The 24,945-nt window shown below is 42.5% G+C and overlaps 2 protein-coding genes across 4 annotated transcripts in view; one reads left to right on the forward strand and one right to left on the reverse strand.

Annotated features, from left to right (window-relative positions):
- The window catches only part of Aida (axin interactor, dorsalization associated), a 33,071-nt gene extending 30,694 nt beyond the window's left edge, over positions 1-2,377 (reverse strand). The window contains exon 1 of the mRNA XM_036202030.1: positions 1,864-2,377. Coding sequence (XP_036057923.1) covers positions 1,864-1,973 — 110 coding nt within the window. The 5' untranslated portion in view covers positions 1,974-2,377. The remainder of the gene's footprint in view (positions 1-1,863) is intronic.
- Positions 2,197-24,305, forward strand: Brox (BRO1 domain and CAAX motif containing). 3 transcript variants are annotated; one of them, XM_036202029.1, is made up of 14 exons: positions 2,197-2,311; positions 3,966-4,055; positions 4,360-4,476; positions 7,064-7,170; positions 7,717-7,813; positions 11,819-11,914; positions 13,410-13,482; positions 14,942-15,047; positions 15,915-16,004; positions 18,398-18,483; positions 19,758-19,839; positions 20,172-20,322; positions 21,200-21,359; positions 22,251-24,305. In XM_036202029.1, exons 3-14 carry the CDS (start codon positions 4,376-4,378, stop codon positions 22,335-22,337), a joined length of 1,236 nt encoding a protein of 411 aa, XP_036057922.1. In that variant the 5' UTR covers positions 2,197-2,311; positions 3,966-4,055; positions 4,360-4,375; the 3' UTR covers positions 22,338-24,305. The 3 variants fall into 3 exon arrangements, with proteins under 3 accessions (XP_036057922.1, XP_036057921.1, XP_036057920.1); XM_036202028.1 differs by lacking the exon at positions 2,197-2,311 and adding an exon at positions 2,351-2,604; XM_036202027.1 differs by lacking the exon at positions 2,197-2,311 and adding an exon at positions 2,351-2,588.
- The last annotated feature ends 640 nt before the right edge of the window (positions 24,306-24,945 follow it).

A 24,945-nucleotide genomic window follows, 5' to 3' on the forward strand; every position in this document is an offset into this window, starting at 1 on the left:
CACTACATTTCTACTGACATCTGACAGTGCAGTTTTATAATAACTGGAGGAGTACTCTGCAGCTCTCCAGTACAGTGGTCAGTGTGGAGACTCAACAAAGGATCTGCATGTGCCTGTTACTCTCATTGCCACCCAGCAGCCTGCATTTTCAAGTTTCCTTTGTAATTTCGATTAGACATGGTAGTCTTCACTTTCCATTGGGAGGGTTCCTGCCCAGTACCAACAGCTGCTAGGTCTACTGCATCACAAGAGAGAAGCAGCTAGGCGTTTCAGGGTGTGCCACTTTCATTACTAGAGGGTGTGATATACACAGACCCTCACTGGCTACTTCATCAAGGTAGAGAAGAACACATTCTGCAACAGTGCAAGGAATCTTGAAATTTGTCCAGTTTATTTATAGAATTATTCTACTTGTGTTTTATCAAACAAAGCACTTTATTATTAATTCAAATATCAGCAGAAAGGGATTGAAGTTAGAAAAAAATTCCAGATTTCAAAGGTATCGTGTTGTGACTCCAGTTTTCTAATTTCGTAAAAAGAAAAAGGATTCTATCCCTAGTGGGCAATTACAAAAACAAATGAAATCACATGGGAGTCCAAAATACATGTTAGTAGTTGTCCAATCTAGCAAAATACCCAGAGCACTGGGTTTTTTAATCTATAGACCATTCTGTCCATTAAGATGGGCAGAGAACCCCTATATATCCAAATTATCTCATGGACTAGCCAAAAACAAGTAGCTACTGTAGGGAGAAGATACAAGTTTCGATTTTCCAAGTACCACTCCTGTATTCTTTCCAGAAAGAGAGATGGGGGTGGTTTCACCATTCGAGAAACCGCAAATAATTTTAAAACCAAGACTTAATGGTAACTGTTTGCAAACAATAGCATTTAATGGGCAGTTTCTTTTAGTAGTAAGTCCAAGAAACTAAGCAAGATGTTTATACAGTTTTTTTGTTTTTACGTATTTAAAGCTTAAGTGGGAGGCACCAGAAAGAGATAATGAGACTTGGGTGGATGAAGGAAACCAGTCCTCACTTGTACCCCGAGGCCATACATTGTACACAGGAAAAGGGGGAGGGGTCCAAGGAGGGAGTGGCGGCTCCTGCGCCTGGTCTATTAATTCACATTTTGCTCCTTCTATTCACATCCTGCGCGGACTCCACCCAAAGCAGCCAAGCGAGAGGGTGTGGGTGGGACTCACAGCCTAGCAAATAACAGTCCCAGAAATCGAAAACGAAATCGAGTTGGAATTGTGAAAACACTGCTCACCAGACAGAGGGGTGGAGAAGGAGCGCGGGTAGCGAGTAGGGACTCTTCTCTTGGCAGGAGAGCCATTCCCTTATCATCCCCGGGGCAACCTCCACTCCCGCGCTAGCACATCCCTCCTCTCCTACACGTGGAGAGTGGAAGACACACACACGCAGAACAAGGCCACTCATCCCCGGAACGTGGGCGGAGAGCACACAAGTATTCCCTGGGGATTTTCAAAGACAAGATTTTTTTTTTTTTCCCCTGGAGGGGTGGCAACCTGGGAGAGGCGGCGGGAAGGAAAGGAGACTGCCTGCAGAGCCCAAGGCCCAGGGAGAAGCTTGAAGGCGAACTAAGGAGAGAGCCAGTTAGGGCCCCGGCTACCTGTTGAATGGACCCGGCCCTGTGCAGAAGAGGGGAGGTGCGAGAGCTTGCCCGGAGGGCGGACGGGTGGTCCCCAAGCAGCCTGATCAGGGCCCATGGGATCTCAGCCCTGGTGTCTGCGGGGGCCCCACCCCAAGAAGCCTGCGCTGCGGGACACAGTGATGCGAGACCCGGGCAGAAACAAGGGATGGAGACCTGCCTGGCCCGCTCCCGCGGTTAGTCACTCACATCTGATACTCGTCTATCGCCTCCACCAGCTGGCCCCAAGAGTCGAAGTCGGCGCCTCTCCTAAGACTGGCGCCCCAGCGCTGCAGCAGACTCCGGGTCACCTCCGACATGGCCGGTCCCCGCCCCGGCCCCCTCCCGCCCCTACCCCAGCAAGGCCGGGCTCTAGGGCGCCATCCTCCCCGGGCTTGGCCCTGACATTAACAGGGCCAGGAGGAACCGCTAAGGCCACCACCGCCACCCGCCGAGGAGCCGCCCAAACCCATTTGCCGCCACAGCCAAACTTTGCAGCTCCAAAGGCGGCCGCCCCGCCGAGGCCACGCCCCCTAAGCCACGCCCCTGTTAGGTTGAGGCCGCCCCAATCCGCCCGGGCCACCGCTACGGCGGCATCCGGCCCTGACTCCCCGCGACACATCCCTTCCTCTCTAGGACCCAGACAGGATCTGGAGAGGTAAGAGCAAACGAAGTTTAGAAAGGGTAGGCAGACGGAGCGAGCCGAGGGGCTGCCACAGCGCGGCGGAACCCGCCCCTCTGAGACACGCACGGCAGCCTCTGCCGCTGTCATGGTCTCCAGTCACGTGACGTCCGCTAGCGGCTGGCCCCGCTTCCGGCCGCTCTAGCCCAGTTGTCTCGGTGCCACCGGCGCCTTCCTTGTCTCGCTGGCGGACTCCGTCCCGCCTTCCCTTTCTTCCTGCAGGAAGAGTGGCGTACGGACTCTGAAGTCCCCGGTAAGCATGTCAAGAGGTGTGTGAGCCCGTGATCTCCCTCCCCCCGAGTCCTTGCACTCCGGTAGGAGAGTCACCCCCTTCCAGGAGCTCCACTGACCCTTGGAGGGTAGTCAGTGGAAGAATCGATGGCATTAACTGCTGGTTCGGCCCTCGCCCGGCATCTCCTTTGGCTGTTAGAGAGCTGGCTAGACCCGGAACGGTGGCTTGGCAGTCATCTGCTTGGCCTTCCGAGGTTGACAGGATCGGTGTGCTACCCTAAGGCATGATCGTAATCCCGGAGAAGGTTGTGTGGGGTCGCGGCCGGCTGACTGTAGAACACCCGGAGGAAGAGGCCGGGCGGTAAACAGGAAGTGGGCGCAGGGCAGGTGGGCTCCGGGGAGCCCCCGAGTTGGGAGGGGGTGTGTCAGCGAGCTCGTTCATGGAGGTCTGGCAGGTGATGTTCTGTATATATTTGGGGTTGTACTTTTAGCTGTGTGTGCTCCTGAGGATGGGTGTGTCGTCCTTCGACCCCACCCTCCGAGTTCTTGAGACCGGAAGAGTGTGGACCCGAAGGATGGAGGAGAGTACAGTCAATAAAAGAAACAGTCGCGGAAATTTTATTTTCACAAATTTATCTAGAGTAGGGTAGGCTCATCTACTGCTGCGTTTGCTCAGGTGTTGAAGATGATTTGTATAGACGCTGTTTTGGTGATATGTTCCGAAAGGGCTTGTTAAATGTTTTGAGTCATAAGTGGATCTGCCCAGGCTTTCACTGAGTATATGATGCATTTTCTGTTCGTTAAATATCTGGTGCTTCCCCAAAACGGTTTGGCCATGAGTAAGTCTAACCTGAGTGGTGCATAATGTTGATATTTCAGAACACTGTACCCCTCCACACACTTTTCCCCCTAATAAAGGTTGATTGAAAACCTGTGCAATGCCTTATCAGAATTGCTTCTGTATTACTTCTGGAATCTAATGAGATGTTTGAGACTCTGCCTTGGAGCCTTCTTGTGTTACTAAATGCATTATCTACCCTGAAACTTTCAGGCAAAACAAACAAACAAACAAACAAAAACACCCAAAAACAATACAGTGTTGCCTTTTTCCTTTTTGCTACAATTTTTTAAAGTTGACATTTCATTGAGGTAGCTTTTCAAATGTTTTTGTATTCACAGCTTATATTTTATATAAAAATGTTCTTAGTAGTTTTATACCCAATTTATTACAGGACACAAGGTATCCAAGGTCCTTCAGTGCCAGCAATATGTGGAAAATAAAATGAATATGAAACTACTTATTTATTTCAAATAGACTTAGTGTTAAGGTGTGGAGTGGATTCATTTGACTGTGTTAAGGAAATGAGACTCATCTGGTCCTGTACCTTCTCGTTTGCAGCTATCCAACCAAAGTCTCAGCTTTGTTTCTCAGAAGTGTAGTCTGGAGCCCTGCACAGCCAGCTTCTCAGGTTCTCCCCCAGACCCCTAGGTGAGAACACATTGTAGCAAGATCACTTATCTCCAGGGGATTTTTGTTTAGTGCATTTTAAAGTAAACACTGCTCTTCTGTATCTTATCACTGAAATTATTATGAACAAAATTCTCAATTTTCTTATGTAGGCATAATTGAAGTATCAATTTAAGATAAAATTCATTTGTGGTGTATTATATTTATATATATGTTTTGTGTATAATAGCTTATGCATAAGTGTATATATCTTGTAAAAATAGCCAGTTTTTACATGTTTTTTTCATACTTAATTTTCTAATTTCTATGCCTCTTCTGCCTGTAGAGCACATCTCGAAAAAATGACCCATTGGTTTCATAGGAATCCATTAAAAGCCACAGCTCCTGTGTCTTTTAACTACTATGGCATGATCACTGGTCCCCTTGCCTCAAAGATTTGCAAGTAAGTGTTAGTGCAACTTAAGCAGTGTTGGTTAGGCAGTGATTCAAGATGCTTTATAAGCTCCGTGGTCAATACAGAAATGTGTGACACATTCCTAACATTAAACTCATGATAAATTTCTGTTTTATCATTAACAGATGAAGATTAAATCATGGGATATTTAAGCTTTGGTAGTCATCAAGGCTACATCCTTAATTTTAGATCGGTAAATGAGTCCCAGAAGGGCTAAATCAGTAACAGTTAAACAATATATTTCAACAGAGCCATAAGGTAGGATGTGAGTATTGTTAATGAGCCAAACAGAAAATTATTTGTTCCAAACAGAGAGAGTTTGCTCTGATTTAAATGCCTTCAAAGTAGTGATAAAGGAGAAAGGACTTGAGCTGAGGTTCACATAAATTGTTTAACTGACATCAGGAGTTGACAAACTCTGCCCACTATGTTAGACCCCCCTGCTTTTTTTGTTTCCAGTGTGTGTGTGGGCATGCGCAATCACCCCAAGCTCAACATGCCCAAAGTTAAATTCATCTTAAAATTATACAAATTGAGAAAAGCATGCCTTAGAAATATGTAATTTAGGCACAGGCATGAGACCTGAATTCAGATGGACAAGATAGCACACCTCTGAACCCTAACCCTGGGGCACAAGATGTTTGTGGGGACAGGCAGATCCTAGAGCTCTCTGGCCAGCAAGTTCAGCCAAAATAGAAAATTCTGGGTTCAGTGAGAGACACAGATAGCCAACCTCTGGCTTCCATACATGCCCAGGTATGGATATTTGCACATCTATAAACATATACACACTAACATGTACTTAGAATGAGAAGACATTTACAATTTTGAAAACATTCAGAGAATATATTTTATACTATGCATTCTGTGTGTTTACAATTTAAATTTAGTCTTCAGCAATTTAAACCTATTTTAAATGTCTTAAGTTAATGTCCATTGAATGTGATTTCTGGAACTCTCACAGCCTCCTGGATTAGATGTGGATGCAGATTAGAGATGCTATAGATCTAGGAGAGGAAGTCACTGAAGAGGTCTCAAAAGAAAACCAAAAGGCCAAGATTGGCATTTTTATATGTCAGAGAAAACTAGGAACATAGAGAAGAAATGTTGAATGGGGAGGAACATCTCAAAACTGTAGTGCTCACTGAGACCGTGGTGTTGCAAGAAGGAGAGGTGGGTGTAAGACACTGTGTTACAAAGAAGAATGGCATGTAGGGGACAGCTCAGGTATTTTAACCAAATGGTCATGCAATTTTAGATTTTTCTGGAGATACACACACACACACACACACACACACACACACAATGTTAGATGCTTTGTGTGTAGTGCCAAATTTAGAAATTCAAAGGTTATTAAAATCATATCCAAGTACACTAAATTGCTGTTTTTCCCAAAACTATTGGCTAAAGAATGAAGAATGAGCTGGGTGGTAGCTCACGCCTTTAATCCCGGCATTCGGGATGCAGGCAGGCAGATCTCTTTGAATACAATGGTAGCTGGTCCACACAGCTAGTTCCAGGATAGCCAAAGTTACACACAAAAAAAACAAAGCAAACCAAAACAAAACAAAACAAAAAAACAAATTACAAAAAAAGGAATGAAGAATAAATTATTTATTTATTTATTTATTTATTTTGGTTTTTCAAGACAGGGTCTCTCTGTAGCTTTGGAGCCTGTCCTGGACTAGCTCTGTAGCCCAGGCTGGCCTCGAACTCACAGAGATCCACCTGCCTCTGCCTCCGAGTGCTGGGATTACAGGCGTGCTTCACCACCGGCCGGCGAAGAATGAATTTTAAATACACTCAGTTGCTGTTTGTGTTACTGGAGACAGGCTCTCAGGTAGCCTTGGCTCTGTAGCTAAGGATCCCTCTTCCACCTCCTGAGCACTGCACTTACAGCTTTGTGTTGCCATGCCTGGTTGATAGTCTTGTTTTTAAAACTTGCTATATATTTTTATTGTATGATTGGATGTGCTGCTATATTGTATACCCTAAAAAACTTACCTGAGGATCAGAGGACAGAGCCAGCTACTAGATTATAGATGGAGATCAGGCAGTGGTGGCACATGCCTTTAATCCCAGCACTTGAGATCTCAGGCCTTTGCTTGGGAAATCACACACCTTTAATCCCAGGAAGTGATATGGCCGGGCAGAGAAAGGTATATAAGGTGTGAGGAAACAGGAAATCACTCTCTTGAGCCTGAGGATTTTGTAGAGGTAAGAACTAGTGGCAGACTGTTCTGCTTCTCCGATCTTTCAGCTTTTACCCTGATATCTGGCTCTGGGTTTTTTATTAAAAGACTATGAAAGATTTTAACAACAATTGGGCACATGCATTGCCCCTTTAATTAGACTGAGTTTATTTTTGTATAACTTTTGAAGTGATTGTTACTAGAAACTCCATTTATTTCTAACATTGGCCCTAATTAAATTTATTCTTTGAAATTGGTACATGGTAAAGAAGCCAGCAGGGGGTCTGTGTGTTCTTTTAAAGCTTTTACGTTGTTGCCTCTGAGCTGTTTTTACATAGTCTTTGACACACAACTTACTTAGCTTTACTGTCTGTTGATGCAAGTGATTTGAGATCATCCAGGACTCGGCTCCTTGAATTGTTCACTGATTTGAGCTGTAATCCGGAAATGATGAAGAATGCAGCAGACTTATATTTCTCACTTTTACAAGGTTAGTTACTTTTGTAAAGGTAAGTGTTTTTAAAAACCAGCTATGTAGTAGTGTACATTGAACTTCTCAGATACAGATAGTTTTATCTTCCAAGCTATATTTGGAATGATTGGGTTTCAAAATGTGATCTTGTAAATGGTGGTACATAGTCTTTCTAATAGTCTAAAATTTGGAGACATATATATATATATATATATATATATATATATATATATATTTTACATATTCTAATATTAGGAGACTGTGTATAATGTGGAAAGGAGAAAAATATCAGAAGTTTCATTCAGACACCTGAAAAAGTAATTGTATGAATAAAAAAAAAACAAAAAACAAACCTTTTTGGTGGGGGAGGGGGGTTTGAGACAGCATTTCTCTGTATAGCCCAGGCTGTCTTGGAACTAGCTTTGTAGACCAGGCTGGCCTTGAACTCACAACGATCTACCTGCCTGTGTTCCCCCGTGCTGGGGTTAAAGGCGTGTGCCACCATGCTTAACTAGAACAAATAATATTTGTTCTAAAATTAAAATATGTTGCATCTTTTTATAGGTTTCATAAATTCACCAGGTGACTCTACCCAAGAAAGCAAATTACGATACGTTCAGAGTTTCAAGTGGACTGATACATTGCAAGGACATGTTCCAAGGTGAGTGGTGCTAACGAGGCCCTAAATAAGTCCAAGTCTGCTTTTAACTGGCCAGTGTATTTGAAGAAGAAAAACAGATAAGCAATTTCATTTGTTAGGAAATTAATTAAAACATTGACTTCAACTAAAGTGTATGCTATTAAGTTTAAAATAATGTGCTTCTACCAGACAAAGTCTGTTTTTGTGAAAACATAAATATTAACCTGGACTGTTTAATAATGCCCAGCTTACAGTTCAGAGTGGGCTGTATTCCTCTCTCCTCCTTCCTAGTTGTTTCTGCTCTTGCAGTGTCCCTGTACACCTTTCTCACTACTCAGCTACTAGTGATAGTTCATGGTGCTCTTAACCGGATTGTTAAAATGGCCATAGAGCTTCATTTAATAAAAAATACAAAGGGAGCCAGCAAAATGGCTCATTGTATAACAGTGCTTGCTGCCAAGCCTGACAATCTGAGTTCAATTCCCAGAACCTATATAAAGTAAAAGGAGAGAGCCAACTCCCATAATTTGCGTTTTGACTACCACATGTGCCTTGCAATACATGTGTATCCACAAACACAAATAAGTAAATAGATAAATAACTAAAAAGTAAAAATATGAAGGCTTTGGCGGGTACTTTTCTGCATCCTCTCAGTCCCGCAGCAGCTTATAAAATAACCACTCAGAGGCTTATATTAATTATAAAAGGCTCAGGCTTATTACTGACCAGCTCTTACTTTTAAATTAACCCAGATTAATAGAAATGATAGCAACATATTCACTGCATACAGAAAGATCATCCACAGCAGAAGGGATGTTAAAAGTCCCAGAGTGGTGTTAAAATAGAAAGAATGGATGTTGGGTTCATACATGCTGAAACACAATACAGGTTTTCTATGAAGTGAACATCTGCTTTATCTAGATTTTGATGTAATGATATAGGGTATTGTGAAGAACAAAACAAGAAAATGTAGGCGTGATGAATGACGTAATGCCAGGCCTCTATAGAATTAAGACATTCACTGTATGTTCCTTCCTTCCTTCCTTGGACATGTTATGTGGATTTTAGTAGTCTTAACTACCAAAGTTTTCCAAGACTTTTTCTGTTTTTCTTTGTGTAATCACTATTTTTCATCCAGAATTAGGGATTTGTTGTTAAGACTATTTTTTAATTTATTTATTTCTAGTTTATGTATGTTAGTGTTTTGCCTGCATTTATGTCTGTGTAAGGGTGTCAGATTCCCTGGAACAGGAGTTACAGACATTGTGAGCTGCCATGTGGGTGCTGGGAATTGAACCAGAGTCCTCTGAAAGAGCAGCCAGTGCTCTTAACCACTGAGCTGTCTCTCCAGTCCCATGAAGTCTGTTTTTTAAGGATCAAACCTTTATCATTATTATAATGGAAAGTTTGACAGGCCATAAAACAGCTTGAATTACATAAATTCAGCACTTTCCCCATATCATTCCCAATATTGGTTCCATGTTCCTGGGGGGTGGTTGTTATTGGTTGGTTGGGTTTTTTTGTTTTTTTGTTTGTTTGTTTTGTTTTTTCAGCATTTCATGAGATAAATAGTGAGGAATTATATGATTAAGCTAAGCATGGTGGCACATGCTGATAAACCAAGCATGAAGGAAGCTGAGGCAGGAGGATCATGATCTTGAAACCAACCTGGGCGATAGAATAAGGCCTTGTCTCAAAAAAGAAACAAAATACAAAAAAAAAAAAAAAAAAAAAAAAAAGTGATATAACCTTAAGCACTACCCAGTATTCCGTACCTGTGAAACTGTGTTTGATTGCTTCATGTGTATTTGTGCCAAGACATTCTCACTGCAGTTCAGGCTGCCCTCAGATTTATCATGAAGCTCAGGCTGGCTCATGGCAGTCCTCCCTCCTGTCATAGGCCCTGGAGTGCTGGCTTACAGGGGTGAGCAACCACATCCAAGTGAAAAATAAGGTTTTTTGTTTTTGTTTTTGCTTTTGTTTTGAGACAGGGTTTCTCTTTGTAGCTTTAGAGCCAGCCTCTCCTAGAACTCACTCTGTAGGCTAGGCTGGCCTCGAACTCACAGAGATCTGCCTGCCTCTATCTCCCGAGTGCTGGGATTAAAGGCGTGTGCCACCACTGCCCAGCTATCTCCTGTTTCTGGAAGGCATTGGTCTGTTCCCTCTTACTGCAGTGGTAGTTCTCTGGTTTTCCATTTGTTCAGGAAGTACTCTTGGAGTGTGGGCAGTAGTACTCTTGGAGTGTGGGCAGTAGTACTCTTGGAGTGTGGGCAGTAATACTCTTGGAGTGTGGGCAGTAGTACTCTTGGAGTGTGGGCAGTAGTACTCTTGGAGTGTGGGCAGTTACTTTTGAGTAACTAATGACTATGACTTTGTTTACCTCGTGTTCCTTTTTTTTATGATTTATTTATTTACTTTATGTATATCAGTGCTCTATCTGAATGTATAACTTTATGCCAGAAGAGGGCATAAAATCCCACTATAGATGGTTCTGAGCCACCATATGGTTGCTAGGAATTGAACTGAGGACCCCTGGAAGAGCAGCCAGTACTCCTAACTGCTGAGCCATCTCTGTAGCCCCCTCAAATAAATTTTTAATAGTACATGGTCATATTACTATTTAGACTGTGCTGTTGAAATAGAGTGTTCTAAAATAAGATTGTAGCTTGGCAGTAGAAAACTTGTCTAGCATGTGTAAGGCCTTGGATTTGATCCTCTGAAACACACACACACACACACACACAAACCCACACACGCAGGAAAGATAGTTATTTATATGACATCATATGAATTAGCCGAACTGGGGCTGGCGAGCTGGTATATTGAGTAAGGTGCTTGACTGCAAGCCTGCTGACCTGGGTTTGTTTCCCAAGACCCACATGGTAGGAAAGAACCAGTTCCTGCAAATTGTTCTCTGATGTCCACACATGCTCCATGGCATGGAGACACACACACTAAATAGAGTATATTTGAAGTTTTTGTTTGTGTTTTAAATACACATTTTTGGGTTCCATCCTAAGCTTTTTGACTTTCTAAGGAGGAGTCTCAGAAATATATAGTTTTAAAATTATTCCATGTAGCTTTGGGTACTAGTTTTTCATGATTATTGTGGAATACATAGTTCATACTTGTGCTGGTTATTTATTTATTTATTTATTTATTTATTTATTTATTTATTTATTTATTTTTGTCAACTTAATGTAAACTAAGGCCATCTGGGAAGGGGGAACTCAGCTGAAAGTATGTCAGACAGGCCTGTGAGGTATTTTCTTGATGAATGATTCAGGTGAGGAGGGGCCAGCCCACTCTGGGCATTGCCACCCCTGGGCAGGTCATCTTGGATTGTATAAAAAAGAAACTGAGAAAGCTCTGGGGGACAAACCAGTAAGCTGTGTTCCATTATGGCCTCTGCTTCATTTCTGCCTCCAGGTTCCTGCCCTGAGTGTCTGTTCTGATGTCATGTTGGACTGTAAGCTGAAAGCTAAACTAAACCCTTTCTTTCCCCAAGTTATGTGTGTGTGTGTATGCATTTGTGCGTGCGTGCGTGTATGTGTGTGATTTCTGTCTCAGCAAATAGAAAGCAAACTAAGAATTCTGGATCACTGTATTTAGATTGTTAATTACCTGTATCTATGTGTGTTAGTTCTATATTTTTGTTTGTTTGTTTTGTTGTTCGAGACAGGCTGTCACTGTGTAGCCCTGGCTGTCCTGGAACTCGCTCTGTAGACCAGGCTGGCCTCAAACTCACAGTGGTCTACCTGCCTCTGCCTCCCAAGTGCTGGGACTAAAGGCCCAGCTGTATCTTCATAATTTTTTAAAATGACTGCATTTATGTATTTATTATTTAAGTGTGTGGTCATGTGTACGTGTGTGTGCTGCATGTGTGCAGATTAGAGAACAACATGCAGGAGCCAGTGCTCTTCAACCATGTGGGTCCCAGGAGGCGCTACCTGCTAAGCCAAGCAAGCTTTGTACAGCAATGTCTTCATAACTTACAGAACTTAATGACTTAATTTTTAATTCCAGTGCCCAGCAGGATGCTGTTTTTGAATTGATTTCCATGGGATTTAACGTAGCATTGTGGTATACCAAATATGCTTCAAGATTGGCTGGAAAAGAAAAGTAAGTTAGAAAGCAGAGGGTTTTTTGTTGTTGTTTTGTGTGTGTGTGTGTGTGTGTGTGTGTGTGTGTGTGTGTTCTTTTTTAAACATTGAATTTAAGTCTAGGCTATTTCTAAAATGTTCCACTTGAAGTAAGTATAAGAGTCATTGTTCATACTTACGTTCTGCAGTTGTGCAGCTTACTCTTTGTTTTGTAAATGTTTATTGTTGCTCTTGGGTTGGGAGGGGCACACAGGCCAGGGTGCATGAGGAGGTCAGAGGTCAGCTTTGTGGAACAGGTTCTTTCCTTCCACCTTTAATGGCTGATTAAACCTTCCAGAGACTGATTCCAGGTTGCCAGCTTGTGCATCAAGCCATCTCACCACCTCTGTACTCCAGTTCTGAAAGGAGAAGGTTTTCATAATCTTGTACAATGCTGGATTTAAGTGAGGCCCCAAACTAAGAAGTCATTAAAAATGTGCCAATTTGACTACCTTTGAAGTACTGTAAACAAAGATTCAAAACAGTGACAGAATTGGTCGACAAAACTGCAACTCATTATAAGTTGTCCATTTTTTAATGTATAATCTAAAAATCAACAAATGCCATCAAGATAGTTGAAAATAAAGGATATGAATAGGCACTTCATAGAAAAGAGGTACAAAAAACTTGAAAGCATATAAAAAGATGTTTAGAAGACTGCAGAATTGCATGAAGCCAGTAAGGTAGCTCAGTGGGTAAAGGTGCTTGCCACCCAATGACGTAAGCCTGAGTTGGACCCTAGAACCCATGAAACGATGGAAGGAGAGAACCGAACCCACAGACTTGTCCTGTGACCTCCATTTATGCGCCTATGCACACAGAGAAAATAACATTTTTTAAGAATTGTGAAATTAAATGAGACAACTTTTGTAGTGACTAACATGGATACAGCATTAGGAAAGTGGCACATCACTTAGGATTCATCCATACATAATAACATGCAGCCATTTAAACATGAGTCATGTTTGCTGATGAAAACTGATTCAGATGAATAGAGTAGTGTGTGTTAAGTTCATAATATTTTGTATTTGTTTATGGCAGAACAGTCCGGAAAGAAATAAGACTGTTTAGCATTTATTTATTTCTAGGCAAGGTCTCTTTGCCTGCGGAGTCTTGAAATGTATTTCATGTGCATTTTTAATTGTTTTTGGTGTCAAATTAGATTGTTTTCTTTTTAAGGAAGACAACTAATAATAAGCGACACAGTAGCTAATTTAGTCTCTGATGTTTTTAAAGTGTGTGTGGGGGTGTGCACATGTACTTGGAGGCCGGAGGCATTGTCACCCCGGAGCTGGAGTCACAGGCAGTTGTGAGCCGCCTGACACGGGTGCTGCGAGCTGAACTGAGTCTTCGGCAAGAGCAGCAGGTGCTCTTAGCCACTGACTAAGCCACTTCCCCAGCCTTGGTGTTCTGCATTAGCTATTAGTACCAGAAATAAGACTCAGCCTCTAACTAACATAACCACTGTCTTAAAGCATAACAGAAGATGAAGCAAAAGACGTCCATCGAAGCCTGAAAATTGCAGCTGGAATTTTTAAACATTTAAAGGTATAATGGGGGAGTGGGTCAGGGTGGGGTAGGTGGGTCTGGGGTGGCACATTAATTCTTGGACTGTATGGTGGGATTAGTAACTCCATGTGTCAAAGAGGTAGTATAGTCCCTCCTGCCCTTCCACATCTCCATACCAGAGTCTAGATTCCCAAGTGATGTGGGCTCCACATTCCTGTGCTCTGTCAATCATCTCTTGTCTAGCAGCACTGTGTAGTTGGCTGTGAGTGCTCATCCTACCGTATAGTCTAGGTAATGGTTGACAAGGAAACTGTACAGACTCGGCAGAGATGCAGCCTCGGTGGCTGAGCGCCCAGGAGGAGTGCTCAGGTCCAAGCTAACTGCATGTTGTACATTAACCACCTTATTGGTGAGCTACAGCCAGCTGCTATGTTAATAGCTCCATTTTTACCTTAAAGTTGGTGAGTCATAACTAGAAATTTTAAGTTATAATATTCTGTTTGCTTTTCTGTCTCTTACCCTGAGTGAAAACAAAACAGGTAAATTCATGTCTGTGCTGTTGTACATTGCTCTCACTGTGGCCAGGAGCAGTCCCAGTTCCTCAGCACTGACTTTGAGGCTGCCTTCTGGGTCTTGCTGGCCAGCCAATCACTGCAGTCTAATAATGTCAGATAGCCTGAAGATAGGATGGGAACTCTGAGGAAACATCGTGTCTTCCTCTGAGACTGTCCCTCTGCTCCCTTCTGACTGGAACCGCCGCTCACTAAGGCCTCTCGGAGCAGCTTAAGGTGTTGTGCGTCCTGAATTAGATGCAGGATTTGTAGTTCTTCTTTTCACCGTTAGTTCTTACTGTGAATGAGCAATCACAGCACAAAAGAGAACTTTGGTTAATATTGCAGTGAGTACTTTCTAAGGTGAAAGTGTGCTTTGCACTATATTGCATTGGCAAATCTACCCATAAACTAAATTTTGCTGTTGGATTTTTTATAAAAGTTCACCTTGAATACATAAGACCTCACTATTGGTGGAAATATTAAGGCAACTCCACATAGCTAAAAGGGAGGTTTATTTGGGGGTTTTACTTACAACAAGTAAAGAGATAGGTTACAGGGTCCAGGAGAGGTGAAGTGCAGTCCAGTGGTGTTCTCTGGAGAGCTCTGCTCGGTCTACCATCCAGCATCCAGGATCACCAGGAACCAAGAGAGCCCGCACATCTGGATCTTGGGTCTTAAGGGATCCTGTCTTGGCCCTGCCTCAGGGGCAGGCCATAGGGAGGCATGACGGTTACCAGAAGCCTCAATGGGGGTAGTTCTTCCAGGTCATAGCGGGAACAGCTACCCATTATACCTCACCTCACCTGTGAGCTTATAGCCACTGCTTGGTCTGTTCCCTTAGGTTCCCAGTGAGTCTCTAAGTTGAATGTCCCATAAGTCATGTCTTCAGCTCTGACAGTAGTGTTAACATGAGATTTGACATGTTTGTTTTCTGTTCTTTGTAGGAAAGTCATACACCCAAACTGCTTACCCAAGCAGAAAAGGGACAGGACTTAGAGGCTCGGCTCATAGATGCCTACGTCATCCAGTGCCAGGCTGAGGCTCAAGAAGGTAGCTAAATGCTCAAAGGTGCTTTGTTTTTAAGAATGTTCATGCTGGCTTTTGATTCTTATAGAAAATACCAAAATTAGCTGTATTAAGTTTCAGGTTTTAAGAATTGATTATGAGGGTCATTTTACCTTTCACATTTCCTTTGCTGTCCAGAGAGCTCCTTCCAGCTAATGTTCCTTTAAAGAGGATTTTGATTTCATGCCTTTTGACAGCATTAATGTTAATCTTTGGGTTTTCTTTTCAAGATTAATTTTTAGGGGTGTGTGTGTGTGTGAGTGTATTTGGTAGGATTATGTGTGCGGGTGTCCTTGGAGGTCAGAAGAGGGTGCCAAATCCCCTGAAGCTGGAGTTATAGGTGGTTATGCCCCTCCCAAAATGCATGTTGGGAACTGAACTTGGTTCTTCTGAAAATGCACTATGCTCCCTTAACTCTGAGCTATCGCTCCTGCCGCAAACATGAACTCTTTACTGATCTTCCTCCTGTGGTGTGCTTATCATTTTTCTTCTTGTGCTCATTAACTTACCTTGAAGCCTTCATCTGTCAGTTGCAGAAAATAGTAAAGTAACTCCTATAAGCTTTTTATCTATATTTCAAAATTGAGTGCTTTCAAAGTCTTTTTCTTCTTTATGTTATTGCTATTTTATAGTAATTCTCTGTGATTGACTAATAGCGATTTAAAGTTACTGGATCAGAAACACAAAATCAGTGTTTTCTTTTTGTGTTTATATTTTCTATAAATTTTTACACTAAAAAACCCCCCTGAAAATTTGAAAGAAGACCATCAGGCTATCTTTTGCTGTTACGACTGAACTTCCCATAAAACGGATGTGAACTTAGAGATTGTGTTTACTGTGTTCCGGTTGCAGTAACTATTGCCCGAGCAATTGAACTGAAGCATGCTCCGGGACTGATCGCTGCACTTGCCTATGAAACGGCCAGCTTCTACCAGAGGGCAGGTAGGCTCACTGGTGTGTTACCTCCGTCCTTAGTGTTTTGTGTTCATTTGATTGAAAAGGGAAGAAAGCAAGATTCTCACAGTTTCCATTGCAGTACCAGAATAAAATCTTTGGGTTTTTGGCCTTGTTTAAAATGAGAGGCCAGGCATGGTCACACAGGTGCTCCAGAGGCTCAAGGCCTGTCGTCTGGGCAATTTGTCTCAAATGCAGGGAGACAGCTCTGTGGGTAAAGTGTGCCATACGAGCATTAGGACCTAAAGTTTGATCCATAGGATGTAAAAAATCCAAGCGTGATGACATGTGCTTGGGATCTTAGAGCCAAGGAGTAGGAGTTGAGGGGGTCCCTGTGGCTTGCTAACCAGCCAGCCTTGCTCAATCAGTAAGTTCCAGGTAAAAGTGAAGTGTGAAGTGACCGTGTCTCAACAGATAGGGTGAATAGCCTCCACACACACACAGCCACCCCTCCACACATACATGCACATGCATGCACGTGCACACACATGTACATGCTCCTCTCAGACACAGATATGCATATATACATGTTAATATGTTATAAATTAATGTATGAGAAGCTGGGGATATGGCTAGTAGCAGAGCACTGGAGTCAGCCCCAGTGTCTCACAGCTAATGTATTGCACAGCTTCTAATGGGAAAGATAGTGTTGTGCTTCCCACCCCTTGTATCCGGTTATATGCAGCCTTTGCTCTTTCTAGTCATTATAACAATCTTATTTATGTATTCAGTTAGTTAGTTTGTTTTCAACACTGAGTCCTTCTGTGTAGCCCTAGCTGTCCTAGAACTCACTATGTAGACCACACTGGCCACAAACTCAAGAGATCCACTTGCCTCTGCCTTCCAAGTGCTGAGACTAAAGTCATGCCCAGATTTTTTTTTTTTTTTTTTTGGTTTTTTGAGACAGGGTTTCTCTGTGTAGCTTTGCGCCTTTCCTGGAACTCACTTGGTAGTCCAGACTGGCCTCGAACTCACAGAGATCCACCTGCCTCTGCCTCCCGAGTGCTGGGATTAAAGGCATGCACCACCACCACTGCCCGGCAATGCCCAGATCTTTATAACCATTTTATAATTGCTATCCTTATTTAGCTAAGAAACTGACAGGAAAATGTTACATGGCCGCCAATAACTTGACTGCTAGCATGTGGAAAGTGGGACCCACAACTTGGTGCCTGTGACCTAGGAAACATGCTTTAGTTTTCTGTTTGGAGGATTCTATTATTTCAGTTGCTGAGTAGATAAGAGTAAACTCATAGTCTAGGGAAGGAGATGAACTTGGAGTCAGATCGTGATGGAAGATACATCAGTGATGTAAGAAACTGAACAGTGTGGGCGTGCTAGAGCACGCTTGCGAGAGGAAAGTGGCTTTTCAGTCTCATTTCAAAACAAAGTGATGGGCTGGAGAGATGGCTCAGCGGTTAAGAACACCGACTGCTCTTCCAGAGGTCCTGAGTTCAATTCCCAGCACCCACATGGTGGCTCACAACCATCTGTAATGAGATCTGGTGCCCTCTTCTGTATACATAATACATAAATAAAATATATTTTTAAAAAAGCAGTTAAACCTAAAAAAAAACCAAAACACCACTTTAAAAAAAAAACAAAAAAACAACAACAACAAACAAAGTGAATTTGACTGGATTATAATTTTGAAAGAAAATTCCTACCTCATACATGGGCTTACTATGTGAAGGGATAGGCAGGCTCAGTGGTTAAGAAGAAATTGTTACAGGCTTTGGAGGAAATGAAGAAAGGGTTGACAGTGATAATAAGGTTGAAAATAAAACAAAAGTCGATTTAAGAAGTGTTTGGATTATGTGAGGATGTGTGGATATGTGAGTGAGTGAATGTGTATTTTTTCTTTTTTTTCAGTTTTTTCAAGACAGGGTTTCTCTGTGTCACTTTGCGCCTTTCCTGGATCTCGCTCTGTAGACCATGCTGGCCTTGAACTCACAAAGATCCGCCTGGCTCTGCCTCCCGAGTGCTGGGTGCATGTGTATTTTTAATGCACGGTTCAACTAAATGGATAATATGAGTTGTTTGTGGCAGGCAATAGAGTACTGTCTGCATGGCTATATTACACAAAGTTTTGAAGCCATGATAGAAATACTTGCTTCGAAATCCTTAGTTCTATCTTTTTTTTTGTCATTAACTTAAAGCCACATTAACCATCAAATTGAAGAGGTACTTATTATGTTGTTCAAATATGTAATTATGAGGAAATAAACCATGTTAAGTATTTAGGGTTTTTTTTCTTAATGTATGAAAGCTAGAGGTTAGACTGGATGGCATTATGTTTTTAGCACCAGAACACAGGAACTAAGAAATGTTCCAGTGAAAGTGGGTGAAATGATATTTTGCTTTTTAAAATGTAACTTTAGATCATACTTTATCCAGTTTGGAGCCTGCATACTCTGCTAAATGGAGGAAGTACCTGCACTTGAAGATGTGCTTCTACACGGCCTACGTGAGTACCAGTAGCCCTACAGACGGTGAAGTCATCTCGGCCCCTTGATTACCAGGTCTCTCATCTCACCACTAGTCATTAGCAGCCAGCCAGGGACAGGCAGCTCTCGGGAAGTGTTCACTGGCAGTGGAAGTGGAAGGAGATGGTAGAGAATCGGAGACTAGAGTTGCTGCATGGTCCCAAATCATATTTTCAGGCTGGACACATAATGAGAATTCTCTCAGTTGTTTTATCCTGTCCATTGAGAAGGCTATCCTCATATTCTAATCTTAGTGGCTTGGGAAGATGTAGGTTGTGAGCAAGTGTAAAGAACTAAGTTCAGATCCCAAGAAGCCATGTTAAGCTGGATGCAGTAGTGCACATCTGTAATGCCACCACCCCTACAGTGAGATAGAAAGAAATACCAGCAGCTAGCCTTGCATGCCTCACATTAAATAACAGGACACCCTGCCTCAGAGCGGAAGGCCGGGACTGAAACCTAAGGCTGGCCTCTGACCACCTGCCTCACTCACATCTCTATACACACAGTGATTTGTTGTTTTATTTTAATATTAAGGCATACCACACAGTGTATATGACCTAGGTGAAAAACCACCAGTGTGCATCATTTTAGAAGTTCTTTACCAGTTGGTTAAACCACCAAACTTAAGATTGTTATCATGTGAGAGGCAGTCAAAACCTTTTTCAGAGTTAAGTAATTGTCTATCCCTTACATGCCATAATGTTTTCCAACATACTGCTGCTCAGCACCAAGTGTCTGTTTCAACAGATTTTAATGAGCAGACTTTCAGGCTGATGCATTTTTCTTAAAACCTGTGGTCCTTCCTGGGTGTGGTGAAACATACCTGTAAGCCTAGCGTTTGAAGCTGAGGCTGGAGGATCCCGAACCCAGCCTGAACTTAAGAAGACCTTGGTTGGCAGGAGGAGGGGACATGGATAGGGAAGGGGACACATGGAATGGGACAAGCAGCAGACTCTCTACTCTTTCATCTCAAGACGCTAGCCTCTCCCTTATGCATAACAAAGAACTGACTCCTTTATTTACCTCTGTCCTCATTTTAAAACAATTCTCAGCCAGCAGGTTTTGCTCTTGGAACATAGTGACTAGTCCACTTTGCCTCAGGGCTGGATCTAATTGTACCTTTTATTTAGGCGAGATGGAGGGAAGCCACCTCAAGTAAAGGATTGCACTATAGTCCAAACAGTGACTGACAGTGTTTATCTGACATGTAACTTCGAGGACAGAATATATGAAAGTGTGTTTCTTTTACCAGGCATATTGTTACCATGGCCAGACTCTGTTGGCTAGTGATAAATGTGGAGAAGCAATCAGGGCTCTCCAAGAAGCAGAAAAATGTAAGTTTTGCTTTCAGGATTTTAACTCCCTTTGGGGAAAAAACAAAACAAAACAAAACAAAACAAAACAAAACAAAACAAAAAACCCTTTCATCCTAAAGGGAATGAGTAGATTCTGGCTGAGTTCATAAAAGGAAATAGGCAAGATGGTTGGAGAACAGGGAAAAAAAATTCTTCTCCTCAAACTTGTAGAAGATGCTGCCGCCTGCCAGCACTGTCCCTGTGCTGCGTATGTGGCAGGTGACAGAGCGGAGGTGGCTGTCTCTGACTTAAAGCCTTTGAGCACGCACAAGCAGGGCACAGATGTTCTGAGACCGTTGTCCTTTCTGCAGTGTACGCGGAGGCTGAAGCCCTGTGCAAAGAGTACGGGGAAACCAAGGGACCAGGACCCACAGCCAAGCCCTCAGGGCACCTGTTCTTTCGGAAGCTTGGAAGCCTTGTGAAGAACACCCTGGACAAATGTCAGCGAGAAAATGGGTTTATGTGAGTCACTCACTCCTTGATACTAATACCACAGGGATTGTAGTGTTAAAATAGTGCCATTTTCGTAACGGCTTTATCTCCAGTCTCAAAGGAGCTGTCTTAAATTGCATTTAAATTTAGTATTTTCTTTTTAAATTGGTGATAAAGTTGTTTGTAAGGCTTTTTAGTCTATATATGGTGATGTCATAAAAAACAGGCTTAAAATCTAAATGTGAATTGTTAACTTAAGTATTTCATTAGGATACTCCTGTAGAGACTTCATTTTCTCTTAACTTAGTTTCCATATGCTACTTCAATGTGGGGTCTGGGTGTGTGTGTGTGTGTGTGTGTGTGTGTGTGTGTGTGTGTGAGAGAGAGAGAGAGAGAGAGAGAGAGAGAGAGAGAGAGAGAGAGATCAGCTTAGCTTCTTTGCATATTTGTCTCACTCTGGTTTGAGCTAACTATAAAGTAAGAAATTTTAATTTTCTCATAGTTCTTTCTGCTCCCTTTGGGCAGTAAGACCAAGACTGTTAGTAACTTAGTGTACAAACTGTAGTTCGGTGCCTTGGTAAGCTGGGCGAATCACTCTTGCCCCGCCTACCTTTTTATGTACTTCCTGTGATACTCTGCATTTGCTCACTGAGCTTTTCACTCATCTGTTTTTATCCCTTCCCTTGCAAATGGACTGAGCCCCCAAATCCCGGCCACTGCCCTACTTTGCATTCTTTCTGGCCTTCAAAGCTTCTGTTGCTCTGTTCTGTAACTGACGGGGCTTGCTGACTTTCTCATCTGGTCCTCTGGACTGTGCCCCCAGGGCAGAGAACTGTCAAACCCATTGTAGTTACTCAAGTAGTTGCTGAATAAATGAATAAACCACTATTTAAATTGCTTTTTACAGTTACTTTCAAAAAATCCCAACAGAAGCCCCACAACTGGAGCTCAAAGCAAACTATGGGCTGGTGGAGCCCGTGCCTTTTGAATTTCCTGCTATGAGTGCTCACTGGACGCCGGAAGCGTTGGCTGCATTTGATCTCACCAAGAGACCCAAGGATGACAGTGTATGAGAACGGGCTTTTCCTTCTAGTCACAGACGTTTAAGAGTGTAGAGCTAGTTTTGCGGTGTCTGTCTACTCCAGCAGGTCTGTGTATTTGTCTAAATGCTCAGTTAGCTTACTGACTGAGGTGCTTCTTCCACTCGGTTGTAGATTGCCCTCAGAAGTAGCCCTACACCTTCAGTGACTTCTAGATTCCTGTGTAATCTACTGACATTGTTTTCAGCACATTATCTCATTTTCACAACTTGTCAGGGGGAAAGGCCATCCGTGTTGATGTTGCTATAGTAATGCCCCCTTCTGACACTGGGTACTTGAAGATTCAATTTAACTTCAGCATTCCATTAGTCATCCAGGAGTGCAATAGCATGCTTTTGCATTCATTTATGCCTAAGCACCCCTTGGTGCTCTAAATCAAATGGTAGCTCACATGGAAAGTTTTATGTTTAATTACCAAAAGACTAGGGATCTGTGACCGAAGTAGTGGGGATTGTTTTAAAACCAGAACCCCCCTTGAAGTTGCATCTTTTTATAGTTCCCTCCCCATACAAGTACTCCTCAAAACAACCCTTTTCTTCCCATTGAGCCTCTAAGACAGCACCTCACAGATAGCTTATATTGTCATAAATGATCTCAACACTATGGTTCCCTTGCCAAGTTTTTCCTTCCTCGGAATTGTGGAGGAGGAGAACCTGCTGGACTTGGGGCCAGCAGTCTGGGTTTGCATCCCCTGGGCTGTTGCCCAGGGGCAGCATTTGAAAATGCAGCTTCTGGAATAGCGAGGGTAGCCTCAGTGCTGTCTTTTAAAATACAGCATCTTTGAAGGTCTGAAGTGGAGGAAATCTGTGGGTTTTCTCAATCGCCATTTGAATATTTACTTTGTTTCTTTCTCCCTAGGTCAAACCCAAACCGGAAGAAGAAGTGAAACCTGTAAAAGAACCAGATATCAAACCTCAAAAGGACACTGGGTGTTCTGTCTCTTAAGAATGTAACACTTGCTTAGAAATCTTGCTGCCAGTTCATAGGGGACATTTTCTGATTTCTCTGAAGCCCATAGGGTAATTATTAACCTCAGAGGGACTTGGCCTTTTGTTTATTTATTCTTGATTTTTAACATAGAGGTGTTTCATGCTTTTGTTTCTGGGCTCTGCTTTTTTAATCAGGACAGCATTTGGAAGGGTTGTTTTTTATGTCTTTAATGAGCATATGTGGGGGTTGGACTTTGTCTGAACTCTAGATAGTAAGTTTCATGTTAATGTTTTTCTACCTTCACAAAAAAATGTTTGTTTTCCTAAAAGAAATGGGTTCATCTCTTATCACTGAGTCTAACACAGTTTTCTGGTGGGAAAAGAAAATCGCAGTTAAAAATCAGAAACCTTTAGACCAAACTCTTTCCTTACACTTACCAGTCAATAATTTACTGGAAAATCAGTGTTTAGAATGTGGAACTTACTTGAAAATCAGCGGTGACGGGGCTGCTGCCTGGCATACGCTTCCCTCCCCTGCATAGTCCCACGCTCCCAGAGTCCCCCTCAGAGTCCAGACGGTGGATTTTTTACAAGTACCTTTTCTAGTGATTTTTTTTTTACTTAAGGGACAAAGCTTTGTACTAGCATTTGGCGTTTCTTTGTAGAGAGATGAAAAGAGTGGACAAAGGGTTTTAAAGAAGTAAAAGATTGCATGCTGTAGAGAGCGCCTTCGTAAACTAATCGAGATAGATTGTCCTGGATCACACTGATGACTCCTTTGTTGAAAGCATTTAAGAAAATGCCCTTTGTTACCTGATTTTGGTGTCCATTGTGTTTTTACCATGGTTTTCTTCAGTCTATGGCCTATCAGAATTGTTTGGGTGTAGGCCAGAGGCCATAGCAGCTAAAGTTAGAATATAGACATAAAGTATGATCTTCCAAGTGGGTTGTACTACTTAAACAGTTTGGTTATATCCACAGACTGGGAACTAGAGGGTGACTTGAACAGGTCACATTATCTCGAGTGTGTCCTTCTTGGTTACTGTCCTGTGGTGTTAACTCCTTTCATAGGTGGCAGGTTGGCTCACTTGATAGGAACAACAGTGTACTCGAGAGCTTTCTGTGTGCCAGCCAGTGTGCAGGCATGTAGACAAACCACTGCATCCACATAGCAACCCTGTGAGAAACACATCAATCTACAGAAAGTGTTGAAAGGAATATACATCTCATGATGAAGAATGAACAGATTATACCTTCAATCAAGATTGTATTCGATAAATCATATATCATAGTTACACTCCTTTGAAAAGCTACATAGAATCAATGAGCTTTTTTTATATATAGCAATGCTAGTTACAGCTTACAATGTCTGTTTAATATTTGAAGCTGCAGCTTTCAGAACACTTGGAGAAACTACTGAATGGGCATTAAGTTTTATTTCGCTGCCTGTAGAAAAAACTACCAAGTCTCACCTTCCTACAGAGTCGCTTGTCCAAATGCCAGTTACTGACAGAGCTCTGAGTACTCCTGGCTGCGGCCTGCTTACCCTCTGCCTGTGGGACTTACTTTAAGTACTAGTACTCATTAACCTAGGGAGTGAGATTTTTGTGGACGGGCTAAACTGCCATTAATGAAATGGAAGCACATAATGTGTCCAGTGCGTCTATAAAGTGCAGTAGGTACAGGTCTTGAAATCCTTAATTGATGGTGTTCACATGGTCAGATGAGAAGTCTTCTGTTGACTGAAGAGGTACCACCCGCTGCTTAACATGCCCCATTATATAAGATCCTAAATGGTATTGGGAATTTGAGGAGATACCAAATATGAAGCTCGGCATGAAGGCTGTAGGGGGTGGACCGAACATTAGTGTTGCATGTATTTCATAGCAGGCGAGGACAGCTCACATGCTACTTCTGCTCAGTGTTTATATAATGATTTCTCTTTTTATTTATAAAAATAAAAGCAATTTTACTTACATTTTCACTGGATTGTTTTGTGGGTGTGTGTGTTTTGTATACCTAGCTAGTAGCATACTTAGTATAGTACAAATTCTTTCTTACAGTAGTAATCTTAAATGACATTTGTGTCAGTTCTGTGCTTGCTGAGTTAATTCCCTTGACATATTTAGTTTATGTTTGTGGTTGTATTGGTACTTAACCACCTCTTAATGTGAAAAGTACAGTTTTAATTGGCTCATCTAGCTCATATTATAAGTACAGAATAATATTTTCTGTGTTGTGGCTAGCTGGTCATGAGCACTTCCTAAGGAGCTTCCAGGCTACTCACTTCCAGAATTTCAAACAGTACTTAATTCACCATCTGTCATGATGGAGAAAACATTGGGAAATGCCCCAGAGACAGGCATGGAGCTGTTCACAGGCGCTCAGTTAACACTGAGGATAAAGGTGACTGGGATTACCAAGAAGTGGCTATAGCCGGCTCACACTGGGTCTGCTGCTGTTGCACATTCTTACTGACGGCTGCTGTGCACACTCAGCACCGTGTCCTGTGTTCAGCAGGAATGAGGCTGCTTGGGTAAGTCCTGCTCTTGCCATAGGTTAGACTGCTAGACAGCATCGTGGAGAGGGAAGAGTGGAGTCTAGAGGAGGGCTGTTTAGTTCCT

This window comes from Onychomys torridus, chromosome 11 (genome assembly GCF_903995425.1).
Source record: "Onychomys torridus chromosome 11, mOncTor1.1, whole genome shotgun sequence".
Taxonomy (NCBI): domain Eukaryota; kingdom Metazoa; phylum Chordata; class Mammalia; order Rodentia; family Cricetidae; genus Onychomys; species Onychomys torridus.